The sequence below is a fragment of the Gobius niger genome, assembly GCF_951799975.1.
Source record: "Gobius niger genome assembly, chromosome: 7".
NCBI classification, from domain to species: domain Eukaryota; kingdom Metazoa; phylum Chordata; class Actinopteri; order Gobiiformes; family Gobiidae; genus Gobius; species Gobius niger.
This window is the reverse complement of record NC_136858.1, coordinates 22736446-22759893: the sequence shown is the minus strand read 5'-3', so window position 1 is coordinate 22759893 and position 23448 is coordinate 22736446. Positions and strand designations below refer to the sequence as shown.

The following is a 23448-nucleotide window of genomic DNA, read 5'->3' as shown; positions in this document are numbered from 1 at the left end:
GCACTCCAGGATCAATTGTTTGGTAGGTTTTCTCAGCAGACGGACCCACCAGAAAACCTACAAAACAATTTACCCCAGAGCGTTGTAGAGGCCACTGTTATCAAAAGTAAAGGCGTCATGCTTACCACTCATACAACCACTGGGTCACTACAAGGAAATTACACAGAAATATAAACTTTTTTTGGGGGGGGATTTGGATTAGAAAACAAGATAAACTGAAGTAATTATCAAAGTTTAAATGGGTATTTTAGACAAGTGTTCACTTGTTTTAATTCTTTCATCTCAACCGGATTATGTGTGATGACCTATGTCCATGATCAGAGGGATGAGCGGCCCTCCTGATGTTTGTGCAATCACTGTCATCCTATTCTCCAGAAGGCTATTCTGTGTAAATTGCCTATTTATTAAAGGCACACTGTGTAACATTTTGGATTAAACTGTTGCCGTCAACACAAAACAAAACAACCTCATAACCAGCTCAACACAGAAAACTTCAGTGAATAATCAAAGAATGGATTTGGAGAACCTAACATGTTTGCATCTCACATTTGGCTGTTTAGTCACATCTCCATGGCGACGAGCGGGAGACGACCCCCCTCCCGTTAAAGTTACAGTCAGGCCTTAGGAGAGGTGAGGGTTAAAATGTGTGCAATAAAAATAAAGGCTTGTATTTTATTCTATGTATTGGTTAAATGTCACACGGTGTGGCTAAGGGCAAAGGGGTAGGTATATATTTTCTGGCCTGGTTAAACAATTGGACAAGTGACAAAATAGGAACACGCAACGGTGTTGAAATGTTTGTCTTCCTCTTTACAATTACTGTGTAAATGCTACTGTATGGACACTGGTGCATAAACATTATCTCTATGGAGAAGCAGTTGTTACTTGTTTGAATGCAGTGTCAGAGTGAAGGTTATTTTGGTTTGTGCCCTGAGGTGTTGTGATTTACCACCTGTGTGTTAGTACCCTAAGAAACTTGCATATAACATCATATTTTACATTCATTACATGCTTTCATCTGTTTGACCATAGTGGATTGTGGTAGGGTTTTCTTAATTTACCATTAGGACAAAAGTGATAAGACATACTTGTAGATACCGCAACTGTAAAAATACTGAAAAGTTAAAAAAAAGAAGATAGACGTACTTCTTTACAGTTCTGTTTTGTTTTGCAATATTTGCTTGCTACTCTTGAGAATATTGAGTAAAGTTTTTAATGTAATGTAGTATGAGTAATACATCGGCTTAGTAACATATCTTCAATGACTAAATTAAATGTTAGTATAAATAGATTTGTCTAAAATCTTTTAAAATTACTTTTTCCAGTGTGTTCTTCAACATAAATACAAAGGCATGGCATAAAACCTATACTTAACTATAGAAACACAACTAAATCTACTTATATTTCACTGCAATGAAATATCCTGGCCTGTAGAGCAAGCTGTTGCCAGCAGTTACCTGTCAGTTGTTTGCACATGTTCCTCTTTAATCTTTTCCAGTCACTCCCTGACTCCCCCCGCCGGGTCCAGGATCCTCCCATTCCCTCCTCCCTCTCTTCCCTCTACTCCTTTCACAGACCCGCTCTTCACGCAGTCAACACTTGGACAACTTCACAAAGCAGTTCACAGTGGAGGTACAAAACTGACGTGTCTACAGAACTTGTGCACTTTTTCCTGAGCCTCTGTGGGTGAGTTTTCCCTTCATTCCTCTTTTGTATAATTCATCAAGTCTAAAAATAGTGTAACTATAAACAACTTCATTGGAGTATGTAAATATACTCATTCAGTGGTGGGTTTTGAATTTGAATATTGTATGTATCTCCCCTTTCCTAGAAAATGTTTAGATATGTTTGAATCGTTGAGTTCTTCTTTTTCTACACTGACCATATGGCGCATGTTGACACTATTAACAGTTTAGATGCTGGTCCTGCTAGCCCTCTGAGAACTATTGTTCATGTCTAATATGCCATTTACTTTTTTATACTGTTCATGTCCAAGTGTGTTTGATTAGGACTGTTTCATTTTGAGACACAAAACAAACCCATTTCTGTTTGAGATGATTTGTTGTCATTGTGAGATACTGTATGTTTTTTTCATACCATAGATATAGTTTCTACCCCTGAACTACTAGATAATTCAAATTGATTTGACCTATACCTTGGATTATTCATTTTGTGGATTTACCATTTATGGCAACTCCCCCATCTATTATTAAATTCACTCAAAAACCAGAAGCTTGTCCTTGTTGTTCTGGTAAATAGTTCCCATTTATGGTGCGTGTGACGGATGTCCCCCCCTCTCTCTGAATGACTCAGTCTTTCGAGCGAATATCTCATGAATTCTGCTCAATATGGTTACAACACTGTGCATCACGGCGTTGTGTGACTTTTTCTGTTTTAAGACGCAGCCAAAGCTTGTGCAATGACGGCCTCCGAACACTGAACGTCATGAGGATATCTGAGAACATGAGGAGGTGGAGGTGTCTGGGGAGAAGGAGCGCACTGGTGGTGGTGGTGGTCCTGGTGCACCTGATGGGCTCAGCTCTGTCCCAGGACGTCCCCTCTCAGTGTCCTGAAGGAGCTTCTCCACACAGTCTGGAGCAGCCGGAGTATGAGGCGACTGTGAGACCAGAGGGGGACTTCATGGCTCCGTTTGTCCAGTCCTTTCTCAACACAGTGCAGCCCAGGCCTTTTCCAGAAGGTTAGTCCAATATTCAAGACACTGTCGTTCAAGTTGATATTAAGAAGAAGAATATTCTACTTTGAAATGCTTAGCAAGTGCCCCTCTGAAAATAGCAAGTGCACGTGAAGCATTCTGAAATTTCTTAATACAGTGGGTCTGAACTGGTGGGACAGACCCCAAAATGCTTTTTTTTAGGACAAAATTCATATTTTTATTTGGGTTTTGTCTTGTCATGATTGCTTAGAAATGGACCTCAAGGTCTCCCAAGAAATGCCAGTGGTTTGTTACAACAAAATTTGGTGTCTTCAGAAGTGTTGAAATCCTATTTTAGGCTTCATAACTCTCCTTTTCCTTCCTGAGATACTTACTAAAAGCACATTTGGCCCTTTGAGTGGTCATGGCTGACAGCTGGTCCTCGCATTCAAATTCTGGTCAATTTTCTTGCAACCTACTTTTGCATTGCCATATATTAGGGAGTACACCATAATAATCACTAAACAAACATATGGGATAAGTCCTGAAAAAGAGTGTAGTTTGGGTTGTTTGTGCTCCAGCTGCAGGTGCCTGTGGGTTTAACATAATGTTCCCGGAAAGACGTTTAATAGGGTGGTAAAGGTTACGTATTTGTTTGACATTTGTTCAGGGCAAATACATCCTGACAAGTGATGGCTGTGTTGGCTAATGAGTGATTCAATGGGATTTTTTTCAAACAAAACCTAGTCAATCTTTAACATGTTTTGTCTTTTTCAAACTGTTTCCTGATAGACATTGTCTTTGGTGTATCCTTTTGATATTGTAAAACTTCCTCACCTTATACTTAGGACAAATAGAACTTACAGCATTGTAAAGGTACTGAATAACCATGAAATAGTTCATGCTCACTGTCAGGCTGACGAGAGCTGATTGCATAAGAGATTAAGTGAAAGACTCAAGCGACAATCACAGGTTTAATACCTGTACAGCATTGATCAAAAACGAATCCTTGTGCGTTAATTATACTGAAATGCTTTACTCTTGTACAGGAACTTGATACACACACCATAGATTAATCTTCCATAGGTGACCATGAGCAAAGTACACCTTAACCCGAACCCCAATTAAAGTTCATTATACAATTTTGTGAAGTAGTTTATTTTCACATAATTTGATGGCCTTTTGTCCTAACATTTGCATCAGCTTTTATAGCCTCAGCCTCTTTTGTGGCTCCGTGACCACTGTTTCATTCCCACAGCCTCCTCCTCTTTTGTAAATAAAAAGTCTAATCATAGAGTTTCAGGTAGGCCTCCGAGAAGAAGCGTTGTATTGTGGCCTTTCTCTCTGAAAATATCTGAAATTTCCCCAAACGGGTCCTAGTCTTCCAATTACCTGCTCGGTTTTGTATTTCGAGTCTTACAAAGAGGGAAATAGAAATGCTTGTCGGGACCATTGTCCTCGCGGTCGGGCTTTGTGTATGAACATAATGCTCTGGATTCACAGCTGTGTCGATGTTTATCTTTTATCTCATTCCAGACCTAGTTCTGGAAATTGTGCACGATCCCGGTAACACACTGACTAATCAGGAATTCATCAAAGAAGTAAGTAATTCTCGATATGACAAGATTTCCTGGCCTAAGGCTAGAAATTTGAGATGTTTAATGTATAAAATAACCTTGTAAGGGCTTCTGGTTGCTTTTCATCTGCTTTGCCTGTCGAGTGACGGGAAACTAGACACTGTGATGTCTTTTACACATTAGCCCAGCACATATGGTTTCAGGTGATGCCACTTTATTTTATTGTATTTTATTGCTATTAGTCTTTTCTTCCTGTGGTCAATAAAACATTATGTCCTCACAGTTGTTGCGGTAAATGCAGAAAATAATGAAGATCTAGGGAGTGGCTGTATATGACTGGGTTACAACTGTATCTCTTTGTTCCTAATCAATGTTCCTGATCTTTCTATGTACATATTTTTCAGCATTTTGATCATATATATTCCAGACTGTAATTTTGCTCCCTTTTACGCCTCAGACAGTAATGTTTCACTTGAATGCTTTGCTCGTATACCCCACAGTCCTCTAACCTTTCCTCATTTGTTCCAGCTGTTGGTGTATGAGGTGGGCTTCCTGGTGTGTGTAGCCATTGGCGTTTTGTACATCGTGCTAATGCCCATCGTCGGGCTGTTCTTGGCGTGCTGTCGCTGCTGTGGAAACTGTGGAGGCAAAATGCACCAGAAACAGACTTCCTCCGTTCACTGCCGAAGGAGAGCTCTGTATTGGGCCACATTCGTCACCACCATCATCATACTGTGAGTGTTTTTGAGTTGGTGTCATGATGCACGAGATTTGAAAGAGAACAGCTTGAATGTGTGACTCCCACTTTGTTCAGCTTTGTTATCGCACTGTGTGTTCGCAGAGCTGGGAACGTTTGCATGTTCAGAAGCAACGAAGCCGTCAAAGTGAGCGTGGACGACGGCGCAGCAGAACTCAACAAATCAATCAACAACATTAATATCTACCTCACTGCGCTGCCTCAGGTAAGTGGGCATCTGTGATAAAAGGAGTGCTACACAAAAATAGGACTAGAACAAATTATCGTCTTGCAATATAGTATCGCAACACTTTGTTGTGTTTCGTGTATTGTATCGGGAACTATGTATCGCAATACTTAAAAAAAAAAAAAACACTCTTTATTTGATTTTTCACATATTAATTACATTCCAACCACATTAGGACAAATGACTGGTTGACACTTTGAAAATGAACACAATGCCTTCAATTCTGATCCCGAGCAGATACTGTATATAGGTGAACATTTAAATGTAAGAAAAAGTTTTTAAAAAGTATAGTCGATAATGCCAGTACAGATAAATTAGAAATAACCATTGCATTTTGTAATTGCTCGCCCCGTTAGACAAATTGTGTTGCAATACTTTTCATAAAAATATCCTTACCTACCTTTTTTTTATTACTTGAAAATAGCTGATTGGTTTAAACAAAAGAACCAGACCTTTAAAATTCTTCTGCCATTTGCGCTTTTCAAAATGTTTTAATCAATGTTGGACTGATTTATATAAAATTGATGAATTTTGGAAACTCATTTTTCAAACTCAATGAAAAATCATAAATTTTATACTTTGTGTATTGGAATGTATTGTATTGCAATATCGTATCAAGCCCTCAGTATCGTGACACACACATATTGGATCATGACAAAGTGTATCGTCCCAGCCCTTAAAAAACTGTCAAAATGTACCTTGGAGTTTTGTCTGCCTTTTTCATTTGGTTGACAAAACCTTTATCTTACAAAAAATCAAAATCACCCACTTGTTCTAATGGACACCAGACCGGTTGTTTTTTAACCACTGAACTGCCACTTTAGGTTTAGGATTAGGGTTAACAATTATTTACATCCAAATCTCAAAGTGTATTCACTGGAGAGCTTACAACATGTATGCCAGTGTGATACCTAATTTGAAAGCCAAGACCTTCTAGTTTCTAAAATGTGTGAGTGAAACAGAACTTACATTACATTTGCCGTTCTTAACCCTAATTACATCCTGATTAGGGTTAACTAACACTAACCCTAACCCTAACCCCAAACCTAACCCTAACCCTAGCCTAGGGGGGACGGCAGGTAACAGTTTAAGATCCACAATACACTCTATAGCTTCTTTTAGGGAACAAAGGGGTGTTAACATAAACCAAGGTGACTCATTACCACTAGTAGAAACTGCCTACTTCTTGACATTATTGCAACAGCATTCTATGCTGTCGTGAAGGTCAAGGAATACTTGCCCTCAACTCGAAACAATCAACATTTGCGACAAAGTACCAAGAGTCTGCCACATAATTAGAGCACTCAGGATTAGCGGCTACAAGAACAACCTTGCTGCTTTAGTGTTTGGTGTAAACAGTCCTGTGGTTTCGAGTCATTCTGCTGATTAAATACAACCTCAGTAGTGTCAACAAACCTATCTCAAGATGCAAGAGGGAAATGGTTGATGGGAAAATCGTGCCTCACTTTTGACCTGTTTTCACTTCTTATTTACAGCAAGTCCATTATGTCGTTGACGAGAGCTACGTCACCATACAGAAAGTCACCAACAACCTTGACGGTAAGAAGGAACTGGATACTAATATTGTTGGCTCTGGTTTGAAGATTAACCTATTTTTACCTGTTTGTGCGTCAGCCATTGGGCCACAGTTGGGAAGTGAGATACAGAAACAGTTTGAGTCGACCTTCACTGCAGCTCTTCAGTCTCTCGTTACTGTGGACCAAGGTACTGCGCAAACAAGCTCATTCCTGCAAAACTCAACATGTAGACGCAAGAGTAGATTAAAGTCATTATGTCACCGGCAAGTCTGCTCAGAGACGCTCTTCCCACATCAGTTTTCATTACGCCATTCTTTAGATTAGTGTTATTATGAATTTGCCAAAGACTGATGCGCTTTGACAGGTTTTCCCGACTCCACCCAAGAGTCGAGAGAGCAAATAGGTTATAACTGGTCTTTCCCAAGCCGTTTCATCTCTTTCTTTATATGAAAAAAATCCACTAAGGTTAAAATTTATATTATTAAATGTTTTATTATTAAGCTCTTAGTCCCACCTGAACCGAGCACATTTTCTCCAGTTTGGCTTTACCCAAATGTAAGTTTTTTGAAGAAAGTGAGAAAATAGCAACAAAAGCAAGGATGGAAATACAACAAAAAAGCTGCAAAAAAAGCAACAAAAGAGCGACAAAAACACGATTGAATAGTGATGAAAAAAGCAAAAAAGAGCCACAAAAAAGTGACGTAAAGGCAACAATAACGTGACGAAAAAGTGACAAAAACGTGACGGAAACACGACAAAAAAGCGAGGGAAAAAAATCGATGAAGAAAGCGACAAATAATGACAAAAACATGACAAAAAACCTACTAAAACCTCAGTTTATATGGGTTTGAGTCTAGCACATGAGGAATACTGTATGTTTGTGGCTATAGCTCAATGAGATGGAGAATTGGGAAGGAATCAGTCTCAGTCTCAATAGTGCACCAAAGAAAACATAACATAAAATAGCCTTTAATGTGCACGTTTGCACATTAAACACTGTCTGGACTCTTTTTGACTTCCTGTTACATTAAAATGCACTTCGTTCTTGTTTGTGTTTTATTTGCATAAACAGAGGTTGTAAACATCGACGCCCTTCTGAACAAACTGAACACGTCTTTGACTGGTTTGGAGACTAATGGGAACAAAGTTCAGGCCGACCTCACAGCAGTGAAAAACCAAATCACCTCAACTCTATCCAGACCAGACTGTGTCAACTGTGACAATGTGAAGCCTGAGCTCGACAAACTCACAGTGGACACTTCTATCAATGTAAGTTCCTCAACCAACACAAATACTACAATACAACTGTGCTTTGTGCTTCTGCCCTTCAAAACGAGAACTGTTACTAAAGCACCTTTTGAAACCAAGCCTCTGTGTCAACCCCTTAACCCCCACCTTAACCGAGTACATTTACTACAGTTTTCCCAAATCTATAAGCTTCTCGACTGAAGCTTACAGACTCTAGGCCAGTGTAACGCCTCATTTGGAAGCTAACACCTCCAAAACTCACCTAAGATACTTCCTTGTTTTTGTTTTTTTGTTTTTTTTAATCAGATTTTAGTTTGTTTTTTTATCCTGTTGTTGTTTTTTTTGCCACATGAGTAATTTAACTGTGATCAATCCACAAAAATGTGACCTAAACATGTCAAAAGAAGCTGAGATCAGTTTGCAGATCTTTCAAATGAGGCATTACTCTGGCCTACAGGCTGTAAGCTCCAGTTGAGAAGCTTTTAGATTTGGGTAAAACTGGAGAAAATGTGCTCGGTTGAGGCGGGTGTTAAGAGGTTAAATCCGTGGACTGTGTGGGGTTTTCTTTGGGGAGTTTGCAAGTTCTACCCGTATCTAAATGGGTTTCCTCTGGTTGTTTTGGTTACCTCCATCGCCTCAAAACATGCACATTAGCCATGGCTCTGTATCTGAAGATGGGTCCCAAAGGACAAAGGATTTAACCTTAACCGAGTGAATTTTTTCCAGTTCGGCTTTACCCAAATCTAAAAGCTTCTGGACCGGAGCTCACAGCCTACATAGACAAGTATAACGCCTCATTTGAAACTTTTTTGTCGCATTTTTTAAGCTTTGTTGTGGGCTTTTTTGTTGTGTTTTGGTCACTTTTTCATCGCATTTTTGTCACCTTTTGGCCACTCTTTTGTGTTGCTTCTTCATCACAATTTAATCGTGTTTTTGACGATTTTTTGGGTGCTTTTTCATCACTCTTTTACCGTGTTTTTGTCACATTTTGGAAGTGTTTTTATTGTGTTCTCATCTTTTTAATCACTTTTTGTCATATTTTTGTCACTTCCATTGTTGCTTTTTCATCACTCCATGGTTGTGTGTTTTTGTTGTTTTTTTGTTGTTGCTTTTCCGGCATGTTTTTGTCGCTCTTTTGACACTTTTTTTCCTTTTAGATTTGGGTAGTACCAAACTGGAGAAACTGTGCTCGGTTCATGTGGGGGTTGAGAGGTTAATCATTGCAGTTGTTGCACAGACACAGCAGTGTTTTGGTGGAGTAAAGTAGAAGTTGTCGTGGTAGGAATAGTATTTGAATAATTGTATATCTTTACAGGTAATATGTGGCTTTGTTTTTTTTTACGTTGACTTATTGCTGAGGAATGTATGAGTCATGATTTGCCGCCCTCTTGTGGTATACTGCTACATGACATGATTGTTGTTATTTCACAGACTCCTATTCTCAATGAGCTGCGGACAGTGTTGAATGAAATGATAAAAGCTGATCTTAACTCAAAAGTGAAAGAGGTAGATACGTGATCAAATTAAAACAGGAATTAGAGGTTTCATGTGAACTAATTTCAGAGCATGTTCATTTTTCAGGTGGAAGCGCAGTTCAAAAACATTCCTCTGACTGTAACCGATGACACCAAGCAGGTTGTCCAGAGTGAGGATTAAACCTTGACCATTTCAAAGATGTAAATAAAACACACAAAAAAGTCATATGTTAAACTATTTGTATCGCCAGGCAGCAAAACCCAGCTGGAGGAAATCAAAAGTCAGATTTCCAAAGTGACCACTGAGCTCCCTTTGTCTGGTCTGAACGATGTGAAAAATCAGCTGGAGCGTGTGCAGAGAGACATCAGCAGCTACACACCTGAGATCGAGAGAGCAGAGTACATCAGGTAAAACATTAAAACATTATGACAGTCATGCGGCTACTGGTGTAATGATGCACTTTGCAGTTTTAATTAGCTCTGTTTTGTGTTCATGTTTTATCTCCTTTTATGTCTTATCTCCCATTGTGGTTTTATAATGTAGCTGCTACTGAACAGCAAAATGACCACTGACTTTGCTATGCTATGCCTTTTTCAGATGGTGTGTGGGTATCGCCCTTTGCTGCGTGGTCCTGCTGGTGGTGGTGTGTAACCTGATGGGTTTGGCCCTGGGTCCATTAGGTCTGAAACCCAATGTGGAGCCAACAAAGCGCTCGTGTGGGTCCGACTGCGGTGGGACCTTCTTCATGATGTGAGTTCTGATCTGCTACTCAGATTTGCTGCGGTGTTCAATCAGCATTCATGTCCCTATGCTGACGTCTGATTCTGAAAATATGCAAATTATGTTTTTTCTTCTATATCCCCCAAAAAACCATAAACAAATCTGCAGTCAAGCCTATACAGAGAATGTTTCTTTCTGGATTATGGAGAACGAATGGAATTTATCACAGACCGAAACGAGTAGTAACTGCAGATTAGGACCAAAAGCATGTCCAAATCACGACTAAACCAGGCATCTTTCCAACAGAATTATGTGCCTTAACTAGGCTATAGGGGTACATAAAATGTTCTAGTTTGAATATATTATTGCAGTATAATCAGTGTGTCATTTTTGCCAATATACATATATGATATGGATCCGACTGTCCCAATTAAAACATAAGATATAATAGAACTGAGACGAGTATTAGGTGAAGAATTAAAGCAGGTGTTAAAGTGGATGCAATGGTTTGGGTTAGAACAAATTGATATTAAACACATCAAAAACAGTTGCAATGGTCGTGGGGTCTAACAATAACATTAAATTAGATCCAGAACTGAAACTTGAGATAGAGGGAGTTCTAATAAAACAAGTATATGATACCAAGCTGCTGAGAATTTTAGTGGACTGTAAATTAAACTGGACCAAACATACAGAAATGATAGGGGTAAAAATGGCAAGGGCAATCTCAATGATAAAAAGATACAAGCATTGTCTTACACAGAAATCTACTAAACAAATCACACAAGCTCTGGCACTGTCCTACTTGGACTACTGTCCAACAGTCTGGTTAAATGCGATAACTGAAGTGATAAAAACTTTACAAATAGTACAGAACCGAGCAGCTCAAATGGTGCTAGGCTGTGACTACATGACAAGCACAAAAGAAATGCTGAGTAAACTAAAATGGTTGTCAGTGAAAAACAGACTCTTATGCTCTTTATTATCCTCTGTTGGAAGTGTTATGTGAGCTAGATGTCCAAGGATTACTTATGAAAATTTCCTGTTCACCTATGAGAAACACAAATATCAAACCAGACATGCCAAAAAATTCTCTTGCCAATAGTAAGATCGAATAGCACTATGAGGACCTTTATATAGAGCTATGCATGCATGGAGTGGACTTCAGATTGTATAACGCTAGTGGAGGACAAGAAGACTGAAAATGTAATGAATTTAACTAATGTTGTGTGGTGTGTTATGTGATATTCCTTTTTTCATGCAAATAATGTACTGTTCTTACATACAGCTTTTATAGGATTTTAATTGGATGTACAAATGCATTGATACACATTTTGTACGGATTTAAATACTGTTTATATATTTTGTGAATGATTTAGTGGTACCCCAGGAAGAATAGCGACAGCATGATGGGGATCCTTTCAATAAACAATAAACATGACAAATAAAATGATCATTCTGAAGCGACTGTATGACATAACTTTTCTAAATTGTACCTCTGTCGCTGCAGGGGGGCTGGCTTCAGCTTCCTCTTTTCCTGGCTGTTCATGATTTTGGTGCTCCTGCTGTTTCTGATCGGAGGGAATGCCTACACACTGCTGTGTAAACCGTGGAAAAATGGAGAACTGCTCAAGGTACTGATCAGTGTGAACGGTATACAGATCAAATATTTTAATAATATGAATGAAAGTTACTTCACATACTGTCTTTCTCCAGCTCGTCGACACTCCAGGTGTGATTCCTGGGTTTGACTTGAGTGAAACGTTTGGAGTCAACGTAACCATTTCTGGGATTTATCGGTATGTCATTATTGTTGTGTTCTTCTATATACAGTATGTGTGTTGCCTAATGACATATTTTAATCATAATTCCAGGGACTGTGAAGCTAACAAGCCTGCGTGGTCTGCCTTTCAGTTGAATCAGCTGGTAAACCTTGATGACCTTCTCAATGTGTCCAAAGTAATTACGAGAACTATTAAGAGTAATAACAGTTTTGCAGTATTTTATGAATTAAAAGTTACACTTTTTTCCCTACCTGTCATGAACAGTACACAGATGAAATTAAGAAACTGTTTGAGGACACCGACATCGAGCTGTCGCCTGTCACTTTCCTGACTGCGGAAGTGAAAAGTCAACTTGAGAGTTTTTCCTCAAAGGCAAACAGCGTTGATTTTACAACTCCAGTTCAGCAGGTACTGGGCTGCAAGAGAATTATTTATTTGTACTTTTTTCCCTCCTTATTCATGAGTTTTGGTATATTTACAGATAAATAACATTTCACGGATCAACTTGAACACCACAGCAGACAAACTTGACGAACTAGCAAAGTTGGTGAGTGAAAACCATCTATATTGGCCTCTCCATTCTGAATGATTCACTTGCAATAGTAAAAATAATTAAGCATTAGTAAAGCACTGGTTTTTAATATTGTGTTGCCATAGTAACACTGCTCACAATCCCTGAGTTAAAGTTAAGGTCAGGAAAAGGGTTTGGGCGAGAGTGTGACACAAAAATGTACAAATCTTACAAGCTTGCAAATGACAATGAACGTGTATATATTTTATAAATCACTACTAATTATGTATTCATTGTTTCATTTGTTCATTATTTAGACCACTGATCAAACCCATCAGGAACTTGTAAGTGAAGCCCAGAGTCTGAGGCAAATCCAGGCTGAAATAGAGACCACTGTATTCCCACAACTGGTAAGCTCTTTAATTGATCTGTATCCCGAAACAATCTTCATTGCCTTACCTTTAATTAAAAACATTGCTTTTGCTTTTGAAGGCAACGGTAAACTCAACCCTCGATGAGCTGAAAACCGCTGTCAGCAGAGTCAACGTAAGTCCTGCAAACTTACTTCTTACAGTTCGTCCAGTGCTTTTTCCTTCTTGGAGGCTAAATGTTGGCTTCTCCCGCAGGGCACGGTGGGGGAGGTGCTAAGGAGTGTGGGAGTAGCACAAGACTTCTTCAACAAAAATGCAACTCAGATCGTGAAGACCGTGAGTACAGGCGCAGGTCACATGAGCGAGACATGAGTAGTGAGAAGGGCAGCGCACGTGCCTCTCTAATGCCTACCCTCAGTCACTCATTTAGCCTCCAGAGCCAGAAGGGTAACACATCTTTGTTGATCTGGACATGGCCATTAATTCAGATTATTATTGAATAGCCCAAAATCGTAATGTTGCCTTACGTTGCTGCCCAAATGTTTCTGATTTACAAACAGGAACAATTTGGAAAAAAAGTTGCCCCGAAAAAAGGTCACGCACTCTACGATTTTGTTGGACTGGCTTTAGTTCCAGTGTTACATTCATTTTTCACCAAGATCTTATTTTGGTGATGGGACAGTGTGACCACAGCGCCAAGCATTCTCCAGCACATAAAGATATACAGATTACAACATTTTAAACAATACGCCTGGCACACCCTCCCATATATATTACATATTAGGACAAAATAAATAGATGTCAGTTAAAAGCTAATCTAAAACGGTGGGTCTTGAGCCTGCTATTAAAAACTTGAACGTTCTCTGCAGCCCTGAGCTCCTCCGGCAGGTCCTTCCAGAGGCGAGGGCCGTAATATTGGAAAGACGCCTCGCCGTGAGTCTTTTTGTTGACTTTAGGAATAACTAGGAGACCCCTGCCGGAGGAGCGAAGGGGCTGTAAAAGTTCATAAGGTAAAAGCAATTCTGAAAGATAAGAAGGACCAAGACCATTAAGACATTTAAAAAACATTAAAAGAACTTAAAGTTGATCCTAAAACAGGATCAAGATCTGGCCAGTCCATGTGTGAATATTATGTCTTATGCTCCCTGAACCACACACATTTTGGAATATGCCAATACCATCAGGGAAGAAGAAATCCATTGATTGAATAACCTGGTCATTCAAGATGTTCAGCTCATCTCATTGTTTGGGCACATAATGTTGCCAGTGGCCGGGCAGTTGTTTTTTTCACCACTTGTAATTGGAGACATGTCTCTGCGACCTTGTTGTGTTTCAATTAGATACATTTCTCTGCACTTTGCTCCTTGTCCTAATAGCATTATTGAGGTCACTTCAGAGGATTACACATAATCCCATTCATTGCCTCTTGTTTCAGTCACTCTCATGAATTCTCAATAGGACATATTTTACAAATGTTAAGAACCTTCTTTCTGACTCTGTTCCAGGAAAGTGGAGAGTTTTTGGACTGTCAGCTGGGATTTTTCACTGCATTTGCTGAATGGGCCAACAAAGCGGTACTAACTTGACACTGCCTGACAAAGCCTGCTTGATACCATGATCGTATGATGTTTGATTTGAATCTCATACAGATCACACAGGAGATGGGCCGCTGTGGGCCAGTTGCAAGAGCGGTGGACTCTGCTGAAATCATTGTCTGCTCCAACGCGGTGGAGGCTCTGGTAAGGAAAAGAAAATCTTGGTCCGGCTTTTCAAGTGAAATAAATGTAAATATTAATTATTTCTCTGTTTCTAGAATGCGTTCTGGTTCAGTCTGGGCTGGTGCATGGTCTTTCTCATTCCAAGCATCATCTTAACCATCAAACTAGCAAAATACTACAGAAGAATGAAGTATACAGATGTGTTTGAGTGAGTTACACGCCTCGAGATATCTAACTGCTATGTTCCCCATGTGGTTTTGCACATTGTTAACTGCAGCGATGTCTCTCTTCACAGTAACCACATACACATGAACTACATCCCCAGAGCCCAAATGAAATTCAGCTGAACTGGCCGCTCCTAATTTGTGCAGCTGAAAGAGGAGGAACAACTGTAGTATCAACAAGAGAAAAACACATGGTGCGTTACAGATGTGGCATATTGTCATACAGTAATAGTCTTAAATTTGTAGTTGTTTTTTCATCTCCTCTTCTGTGCATTGGGAGAAGCCATGTCAGATATCGATAGCTTGAAACTTGAGTCATTCTGTTGTCAGGCTGAACTGTATTGACCTCAGGGTTGCTAAGCATTTCTACAAATTCCAGTTGTTTTGGTCCTCAATTTCAATGGTGATTTGCAGGTCCATTGAATGTCCCAAGCCACTTGTGCATTGCATTGTTTTTCAGAGTATGATATGTATTTTTTTTTTAACTTGTAATTTTATTGCACTATTACAGATTTTCAGATGAGCACAATATGCACAATGTTTGTGCAGCAGTTGATTTATGTACAGTTTCTAACAATATTGTCAAGATGTTTTACTATGATCAGATACAATGTTCAGCTTGATACTTTTCAGTTGTGACAGCACTTTATTTGACCTGTTTACTTTGTGAAAACTACTGTGAGTACCCCCCTTTTCAATCATATTGAATGATTTTTAACCCTTTCACATCAATTCATATTACTTATAACGTGACCCTCTGACCAGACGTAGCTCTGAGCAACCCCCCTCCCCCCCACATCCTGCAAACCACTGAGCTAATGTGCCGTCTCTCTGCGCATTTACTGCTTCAACTGAATCATGATTGGAATCTGAAAATAGTCCTTGCAGTATTTCTCACATATCACTCAAAGGTACAAGTCTTATAGTACACTCCGCTTTGACTTTGCATCGTCATCATTTGTGTCATAAACTACAGGTTAAGTGAAGCCAATGAGTGGAAATGTTCACTTAACTGCATTTGTTACCACCAACATTTACATCGTAATGTGACACTGGCACAGATGTGTCTTTACTCTGCTGCATTTGTGTACAATTGTTATACATTTTTTTAATTTCATTTTTATGAATGCATTATATTGTAATTAGCCTTTTGTGGAAGCACTGTATAGATTATGCTGACAGACTGAACAAACATGTGCAGCAACTGTGAAAGATATGTTGAAACAAACAACTCAAAACAATTGACTTCTTTTTCTGTTTTAATTACTGCATTTACCAACACAAACACGGCTGAATAATGTGCATGTGAGACCCTTGATATGAAGACAGTTAAATGTTAAAAAGCACTTTTTATACAATCAGGTGTGTACCATGTCAGTGAGTTGAATGAATATGTTACATAGTAATAAACAAGGTCATCTAGGCCAAAGAAAATGATATTGACATTGGAAAATAAAGGCTGGTTACTACTGTTGAGTAATGTTACACTACCCTGTAAATGAAGGCACCAATGGCAGCCATTTCTGCAGCAATTGTTCCAGATTGTCATAAAAGCTCACATAAAACACAACAAATCCATTGTTCACTTTAAAACCACCGATATCATCCAAAAGCGGTTCACAAAATAACACTATTTTGTTGATATTTCCATTGATCCAACAGCTTCAGCAAAGGCCGCAATGAAAGTAACAAAATTAAAGAGATGATGTCCAATTAAATTTGAACGTTTAAAATGCTACAAAGGTACAGGCAACACTGACTTAAAGATGTTAAAAGTGCAATCATTATACTGTAAAATGAGCTTTAGACAGAGCCCTTGTTAATACATGACCTGATGCAGGAGGCCTGGTCACAATGCGGCTCGCCCTCTACAGCCTTAACACAATTAGCTCTAAATTTAATTTGAAGTCAAACTATGAGTCACTTCGGCGGGACACTGGTCTGGAATGTCCCGCTTCACTGTGAAAGGATGGGGTTTGGAGACAGTCAGGGCAAAGAAACACAAGCAAAGCTATTCAAGTTAGATTGAGTTAGATACATCAGCCACCTGGTTAATGCTTGAACTTTTGTCAAATGTTAACTTCAAAACACTAAACCCGGCCCTTTAAATACTGCAGAGAGCAGACAATGTACATTTCCTACTCAGTATGATTTAGTTTAGCTTGTTCTACTGTATTTGGCCAGGAAAATTAGCAGAAATTTGCAGCATCGACTAATTTAAAAGCAACTACGTTTAACCCTCTACAGTTGGATTTCCCAAAATGGAAAAAGTGTATTTTTTTTATAGTTATTTAGGCACTACTATAACACAGTGACACAATACATTATGTATTTGCCATTGAAGTAAATACAAGTTTAACCCGCTCATGCAGGCATTTAATTAAGGCTGAAAGAACACATTCAAAATAAACCTGTGGTATTTACACTGGTGAAATCAGTAGTCTTACTGCACTGGTAGTCAAACCTCATTGGACCATTTCTAAATTAAATAAAACAATTACACAGCATCATAAGGGCACTCGTATTGTGCTTTGTCTCTGTTGATGGTCGCAGTGGCTTGATTGTCAATGATGTGGATAATTACTTCAAGTTGCCAGGTAAAGTGATAGGAGCTATTTGGACACTGGTGTGAGAAAACTGCTGGTTATGTTGTTTCGGGACCCGCAGAGGAGATATCCTGATCCGATTCTGTGCTCCGGCCTGTACCTGTCCTGGGATGCCCCACGGCTTGTCTCGGGGGTGCGGGAGGGGGGTATGAGGGTGACTGGAGGATGTCCGCATAGCCTTGATTACTTTTGGTCTCTCTTTCCAGAACTTTCCTCAGCAGAGGTTTGAGGAGCCCGATGGTCAACTGACTGCTCTGAGGGTCGGAGAACGGGGCAGGGGCAGAGGTAGCTGTACTGGTTAAGGGGAAGGATGAAGATGAACTTGTATTTGGAGAGGGCAGGCTTTTCAAGACCATACTGAGTATATTAGTAACGGTCATGTCTTCGGGGCAAAGTGACCACAGTAGCTCCAGATAGGGATCCAGTTCTCTGTGTTGCGCAACTTCACAGAGTAAAGTGCTAAAAATTTCCTTGTTGAGCAGTGGGCTTTGTGTGCAGTATTTTTGAGCCACCTGAGTGACCTTTTCCCACTGCTGTTTGCCCATTAAGATCCTCATCGCCTGAAGGATGGCATTGGGCCGTCCACTCACCAGCAACAACTCCACCTGTAAGTTCTGGTTGTGGTCTCGGTCTGTGCTGAGGCTGGAGACAACAGACAGGGCACGCTTGTAAAGTGGCACGCTGGAGTCACTGCTTTCTGCCCCTCTCCCGCTAGAAAACCCCCAGGATGAAGAGGCCAAGCTGAGAGCTAGACCAGCTGACCCCTGCTGCTGTTGGGACAACTCTAGGAATGAGGGAAACCAGCTGGGTTCATAAAGGTACACCGAGTGGCACAGCAATTCAAAAACAGGCAGGGGAGCGGGCACACCAGGAGACTTAACCTTTACGTTACTGATATGATTGCCGTTCAGGCTAGATTTGTTCTCCCCATTGGTGCAGGGCTTGCCTACTGGAGCGCTCGGAGCAGAGCTTAGCACAGTTTTCCAGATTTTCTGAGGTGCGTTGCTGGATAAACGACCCTCACCGTTGTAGTGCAACTGAAGCGTGACCTGAACTGCCCTCCACGACTGGCAGGGGAAGATCTTGAAAATAGCATTCAGGTAGAGCAAGGAATCTTTATCGAGGTCGGGAGACAAAAGGAGACGGGACACTTCCTTCTCCACGAGATTGTCACACAGCATCTCCACCTCTTGGACACTGCCCTTCACCAGGCGACACTTGACCTCCTCCAGGGCAACCAAAGCCTTCAAATCTGGCTCTAGGGAGCTCATTAGTTTGTCCTGCCCTGCAATAGAATCATCTCCATTTTGGACACCGTTTTGTGTCCCTTTGTGATTCCACCCAGAGCTGAGGTAAGTCCCGAGGATGGTGGCTAAGGAGATGGGGGCTTGGAACCTGCCCCCTCTTTTCAGTGCATCCACAGTTAGTTTAGCGCTGCTGAGGCTCCTCTGTTGATAATATGTACATGCTTCTTCAAAGACAGCCTCAATCAGGAGCGCTCCAGGTTGAATATTCTCAAGTTTACTGGATCCACAACACTTTAGTTTAGAATTTTTATCCTTTGTTTCTGTTTCCCGCTGTACCACAAAAACTCCTTCTTCTGAGACAAAATGTGGCGTGCATATCTCTGCTTGATTCCTAAATAACAATCCAGCATTTTTAATATTCACTCTCCCGTGTTCTGTGCCACAATTGACGTCTATAAGATAAAGTGAATGCTCTGTCAGTAAAGCTACAGTTTCCTGGTATAAGCAGAGGCTAATGTGGGATGCAAATGTATCCACATTATCATCATCCACTTTATGGACCTGGCGGAGTATGCCATCTTTTTGCAGTAAACACACCCACCCCGTGCTGAGGAGTAATAACAAGCCTCCACAGCCAGTGGGTGAGTAGCAACAAATCTCAGGGGGGTCCTGTATTGATAAAAAGCCTAAACAGTCTGTAAGCAATCTTTTAAAGTCAGATTCTTTGGTGGATAAGACGTCCTCTTTGAGTGGGGTGGTTTTACAAGTCGTGCTCAGCCTGAAAGTGTCAATGCGTGGAGACCATGAGATGATGATTTTGTTCAGACTAGACAATGCTTTGATCTTTGAGTCCGGCAGGAGATGCACGTATTCTCCAGAACTGACAACGTTGAATTTCGGGTTGTTGTGCAAAGCCATCTTCACCCCTCTGAGAACCACACTCCCCTCGTCCACCTCAAAGTCACGCCTACAAACGCAGTACCTCAGCTTATTCCGAGTGGAGCTCAGGACAGGGGAGCTCTCGGAGGGGGGCCTCTCCTCGCACCAAATGATCGAGTTAGAGCTGGCGCACACGGACACGACTTTGGCCCGCGGGCTGTTACACAAATCTGAAGTCTGCAGCAAATGCCATCCCGGGTTTGACTCCTGCTGAAATTTCCAGAACTCGGCTTTACCGGTCTCATAAATCACTGCGACAAGAGCGGCGTCCTTGATGTTTGACTCCAAGTAAAACACATTCACAATCGGTACAGTCCGCGTTACGCACAGGTCCTGCTTCTTCTGGGACAGGGCGAGCTTTGGTCTTTCGTATTTGTCGCAGGTCACAAGGCCCGCGGTGGGTTTGCGAAGGATGAAGTGAATGTGGCGTCCGTCCGGGCTGACTCTGACATCTGACAGGTCGCCTCTGCTCGTGGACTCACTGCGTCTCCACTGGGTTAAAATTTCACTCGGGTCGCCCCCGCCGGTGTAATCCCGAAAATCTGAAAGCTGCTCCAACACGAATCGTGCCATTGCTTCTCGCTGTTTTGTCACAAGCAGCTGAAGTGACTTGCCAGCAAGTGTGGCCAAGAAATCTGAGCTGGGACAGCAGCAGAGAGGGGGCTAGCACATCAGGAGCATCCCGTTATTTTCCAAAGGAGCCTTGACTCCTATCCCGGAAGTAGAGACGCATCAAATAACATGTCCCAACAAAGGCAACTTCATTTCGACCGGCTATAAAGACACTAAACTCTGGCTTTTATGCTGCCTTCGGATAATTTTCAAGTCGAAACACTTAAAATCTCTCGACATTCCTATGCTAGGCTAACACTCCCCCGACATCACGGGATAGTTGATTTCCGGATACCAGGACTGATTTGCATAAAGGGGCGGGGTTTGAGACCAAAGCTCGAAAAGAGACAGATGATCACTCAGTGCTCTTGCCGTTTTACTTTGTGTCATAGGTTTGGGAGATGATTTTCCAATGGAGGAAACAAAAAAAAACGACAGTCAAAAACAATTTTAAAATAGAAACTGCAGAGCCGGAGCAGAGACAGATCTACCGTGAAGCGAATCCACCGTGATAGTGCGCCCTCTGCTGGTAAAGACGGACATGCGATGGTATTTATCTCATGTTTTACAGTTGGGATTATTTTGTGTAATTTAGATTTAGTTTACATGTGCTATTTTGTGGGTTATCTTATTGAATAAAAATATGTTTTATTCCAATATTTCAATGTATTTTGTAGGACAATGCCTTCATTTGTTCATAGTAATAAGGAACAAGGAGCAGAGACAATATTTTGAACAAAATATTTTTTTTATTGTGGAAACAGGCCATTGCTGTAATTAGTATAGAAAAGGAGAGAATGATTGGGTTTTTAAAGTTAGCTTGCAGATGCAACAACAAAGTACAAGATAAATACCTGTTTTCTAATTTCAGTAGCAATCTTTCTTTTGAATTCTTCAACTTCACTTAAAAAAAGATCAACACTGATGTCAATAATGTGTAAAAAATCAAATTTTGTTATTCTGGGCTAATAATTATAATAACAATAATACGGATTCGCTTCACGGTAGTTCTGTCTCGGCTCCGAGCAGCAGCTTTCCACTACTCAAAGATGTTGTAGAGGAGCATTTTTAAACACGTCAGAGGTTAAGTTTAAAAAAAAAAAGTCTCTAGCCCAGTCCTGTGCGGAGTTATGATTTTTTAAAGCAAATACCTGAATGCTCACTCCCCAGTCCCCATCCCCAGTGTCTAATATGGTGGGGGGGGCATCATATTATGGGGCTTCGTTTCCTCAGCGGGGACTGGGAAGATTGTAATAGTTGGGAAGATGGATGGAACCTGCAAACATTTTCAGAGTAGTTCCCGCAGTTGTAGCTCGTGGCAAAGCATCTATGATGTTTACTTCACCTTATACTCTGACTTTTATTCTGTGATACTAGGAAGTTGATGCTTGTTGGGGAAACAGATTCAGAACTAGCAAACGTCTGATACCCTGATCAAGCTTTCCCTCTTCTTATTTATTTCCCACACTCTGTGAAACAAGGCAGAGAGAGGGCAGGTGGAGAGATATCTGCAGTAGCAACGTTTGGCAGAGTTTGTATAAAGTAAGTGTAGCCTATCAAAGTTATGAATATTGAGTTAAAGTGGATTTTTAATTGTTAAAAAAGAAGCTGCCACTGGTTTTGACTAATGTTTGTGTGTTTTCGTTCTTACGGTAGAAATATTGTTTATGGAGAATAAATTATCATCATTAGTATTCCATCCATCCATCCATCCATTTTCTTCCGCTTTATCCGGGGCCGGGTCGCGGGGGCAGCAGTCTCAGCAGAGATGCCCAAACTTCCCGATCCACACACACCTCCTCCAGCTGTTCTGGGGGGACCCCGAGGCGACACCAGGCCAGCTCGGAGACATAGTCCCACCACCGTGTCCTGGGCCTTCCACGAGGCCTTGTCCCACTAGGACATGCCTGGAACACCTCCCGCGGGAGGCGACCAGGAGGCATCCGAAACAGATGCCCGAGCCACCTCAGCTGGCTCCTTTCGACGTGAAGGAGCAGCGACTCTACTCCGAGCTCCTCCCGGGTAACTGAGCTCCTCACCCGATCTCGGAGGGTGCGCCCAGCCACCCTGCGAAGGAAACTCATTTCGGCCGCTTGTATTCGCGATCTTGTCCTTTCGGTCATGACCCAAATCTCATGACCATAGGTGAGGGTGGGAACGTAGATCGATCGGTAAATCGAGAGCTTTGCCCTCCGACTCAGCTCCCTCTTCACCACGACAGACCGATACAGCGACCGCATCACTGCTGACGCCGCACCGATCCGTCTATCGATCTCACGCTCCATCCGTCCCCCACTCGTGAACAAGACCCCGAGATACTTGAACTCCTCCACTTGAGGCAAGGACTCCCCACCGATTGGAACACACCCTCCGATCCCCCTTCTTAAAGAGAGGGACCACCACCCCGGTCTGCCAATCCAGGGGCACTGTCCCCGACCGCCACGCGATGTTGCAGAGACGTGTCAGCCAAGACAGTCCTACAACATCCAGAGACTTAAGGTACTCAGGGCGAATCTCATCCACCCCCGGAGACCTGCCACCAAGGAGCTTTCTCACCACCTTGGTGACTTCAGCCCCGGTGATGGGCGAGCCCACCTCCGAGTCCTCAGCCTCTGCTTCCTCATCGGAAGACGTGACGACGGGATTGAGGAGGTCCTCGAAGTACTCCTTCCACCGCCCGACGACATCCCCAGTCGAGGTCAGCAGCCCCCCACCCGCACTGTAAACAGTGTTGGTGAAGCACTGCTTCCCCCTCCTGAGGCGCCGGATGGTTTGCCAGAATCTCTTCGAGGCCGACCGATAGTCTTCCTCCATGGCCTCCCCGAACTCCTCCCAGACCCGAGTTTTAGCCTCCGCGACCGCCCGAGCCGCAGCACGCTTGGCCTGCCGGTACCTCTCAGCTGCCTCAGGAGTCCCACAAGCCAACAAGGCCAGGTAGGACTCCTTCTTCAGCTTGACGGCATCCCTTACTTCCGGGCGCCACCACCGGGTTCGGGGATTGCCGCCGCGACAGGCACCAGAGACCTTACGGCCACAACTACGAGCAGCCGCATCGACAATGGAGGAGGAGAACAGAGTCCACTCTGACTCCATGTCCCCCGCCTCCCCCGGAATCTGGGTGAAGCTCTTCCGGAGGTGGGAGTTGAAGACCCCACTGACAGAGGGATCATTAGTATTATTATCATTATTTCTTTTTTAATAACCACTTGCACTTTAATTTACCGGTTGGTGCCCTGATGCC

General features: G+C 41.8%; 3 protein-coding genes across 4 annotated transcripts in view; 1 reads left to right on the top strand and 2 right to left on the bottom strand.

Moving 5' to 3' along the window:
- Positions 1 to 21645, bottom strand: part of oga (O-GlcNAcase) — a 56327-nt gene extending 34682 nt beyond the window's left edge. The window contains exon 1 of the mRNA XM_079560640.1: positions 21640 to 21645. The gene's annotated coding sequence lies outside the window, so the exon portion shown is untranslated. The remainder of the gene's footprint in view (positions 1 to 21639) is intronic.
- prom2 (prominin 2) lies at positions 2231 to 20661 on the top strand. 2 transcript variants are annotated; one of them, XR_013793065.1, is made up of 24 exons: positions 2231 to 2698; positions 4190 to 4254; positions 4759 to 4964; positions 5072 to 5192; positions 6710 to 6773; positions 6849 to 6938; positions 7824 to 8020; positions 9431 to 9505; positions 9581 to 9644; positions 9726 to 9882; positions 10073 to 10225; positions 11706 to 11829; positions 11912 to 11994; positions 12070 to 12154; positions 12244 to 12387; positions 12461 to 12526; positions 12808 to 12900; positions 12983 to 13036; positions 13117 to 13197; positions 14367 to 14435; positions 14511 to 14600; positions 14675 to 14787; positions 14875 to 14997; positions 20600 to 20661. XR_013793065.1 is itself a non-coding variant. In XM_079560322.1 (23 exons), exons 1-23 carry the CDS (start codon positions 2305 to 2307, stop codon positions 14924 to 14926), a joined length of 2640 nt encoding a protein of 879 aa, XP_079416448.1. In that variant the 5' UTR covers positions 2232 to 2304; the 3' UTR covers positions 14927 to 15210. The 2 variants fall into 2 exon arrangements, 1 of the variants encoding a protein (XP_079416448.1); XM_079560322.1 differs by lacking the exon at positions 20600 to 20661 and having other exon boundaries at positions 2232 to 2698; positions 14875 to 15210.
- On the bottom strand, positions 15570 to 20535 carry hps6 (HPS6 biogenesis of lysosomal organelles complex 2 subunit 3). The gene has a single exon (XM_079559535.1). The coding sequence runs from the start codon at positions 20166 to 20168 to the stop codon at positions 17448 to 17450; it is 2721 nt and encodes a 906-aa protein (XP_079415661.1). The 5' UTR covers positions 20169 to 20535; the 3' UTR covers positions 15570 to 17447.
- Positions 21646 to 23448: the final 1803 nt, after the last annotated feature.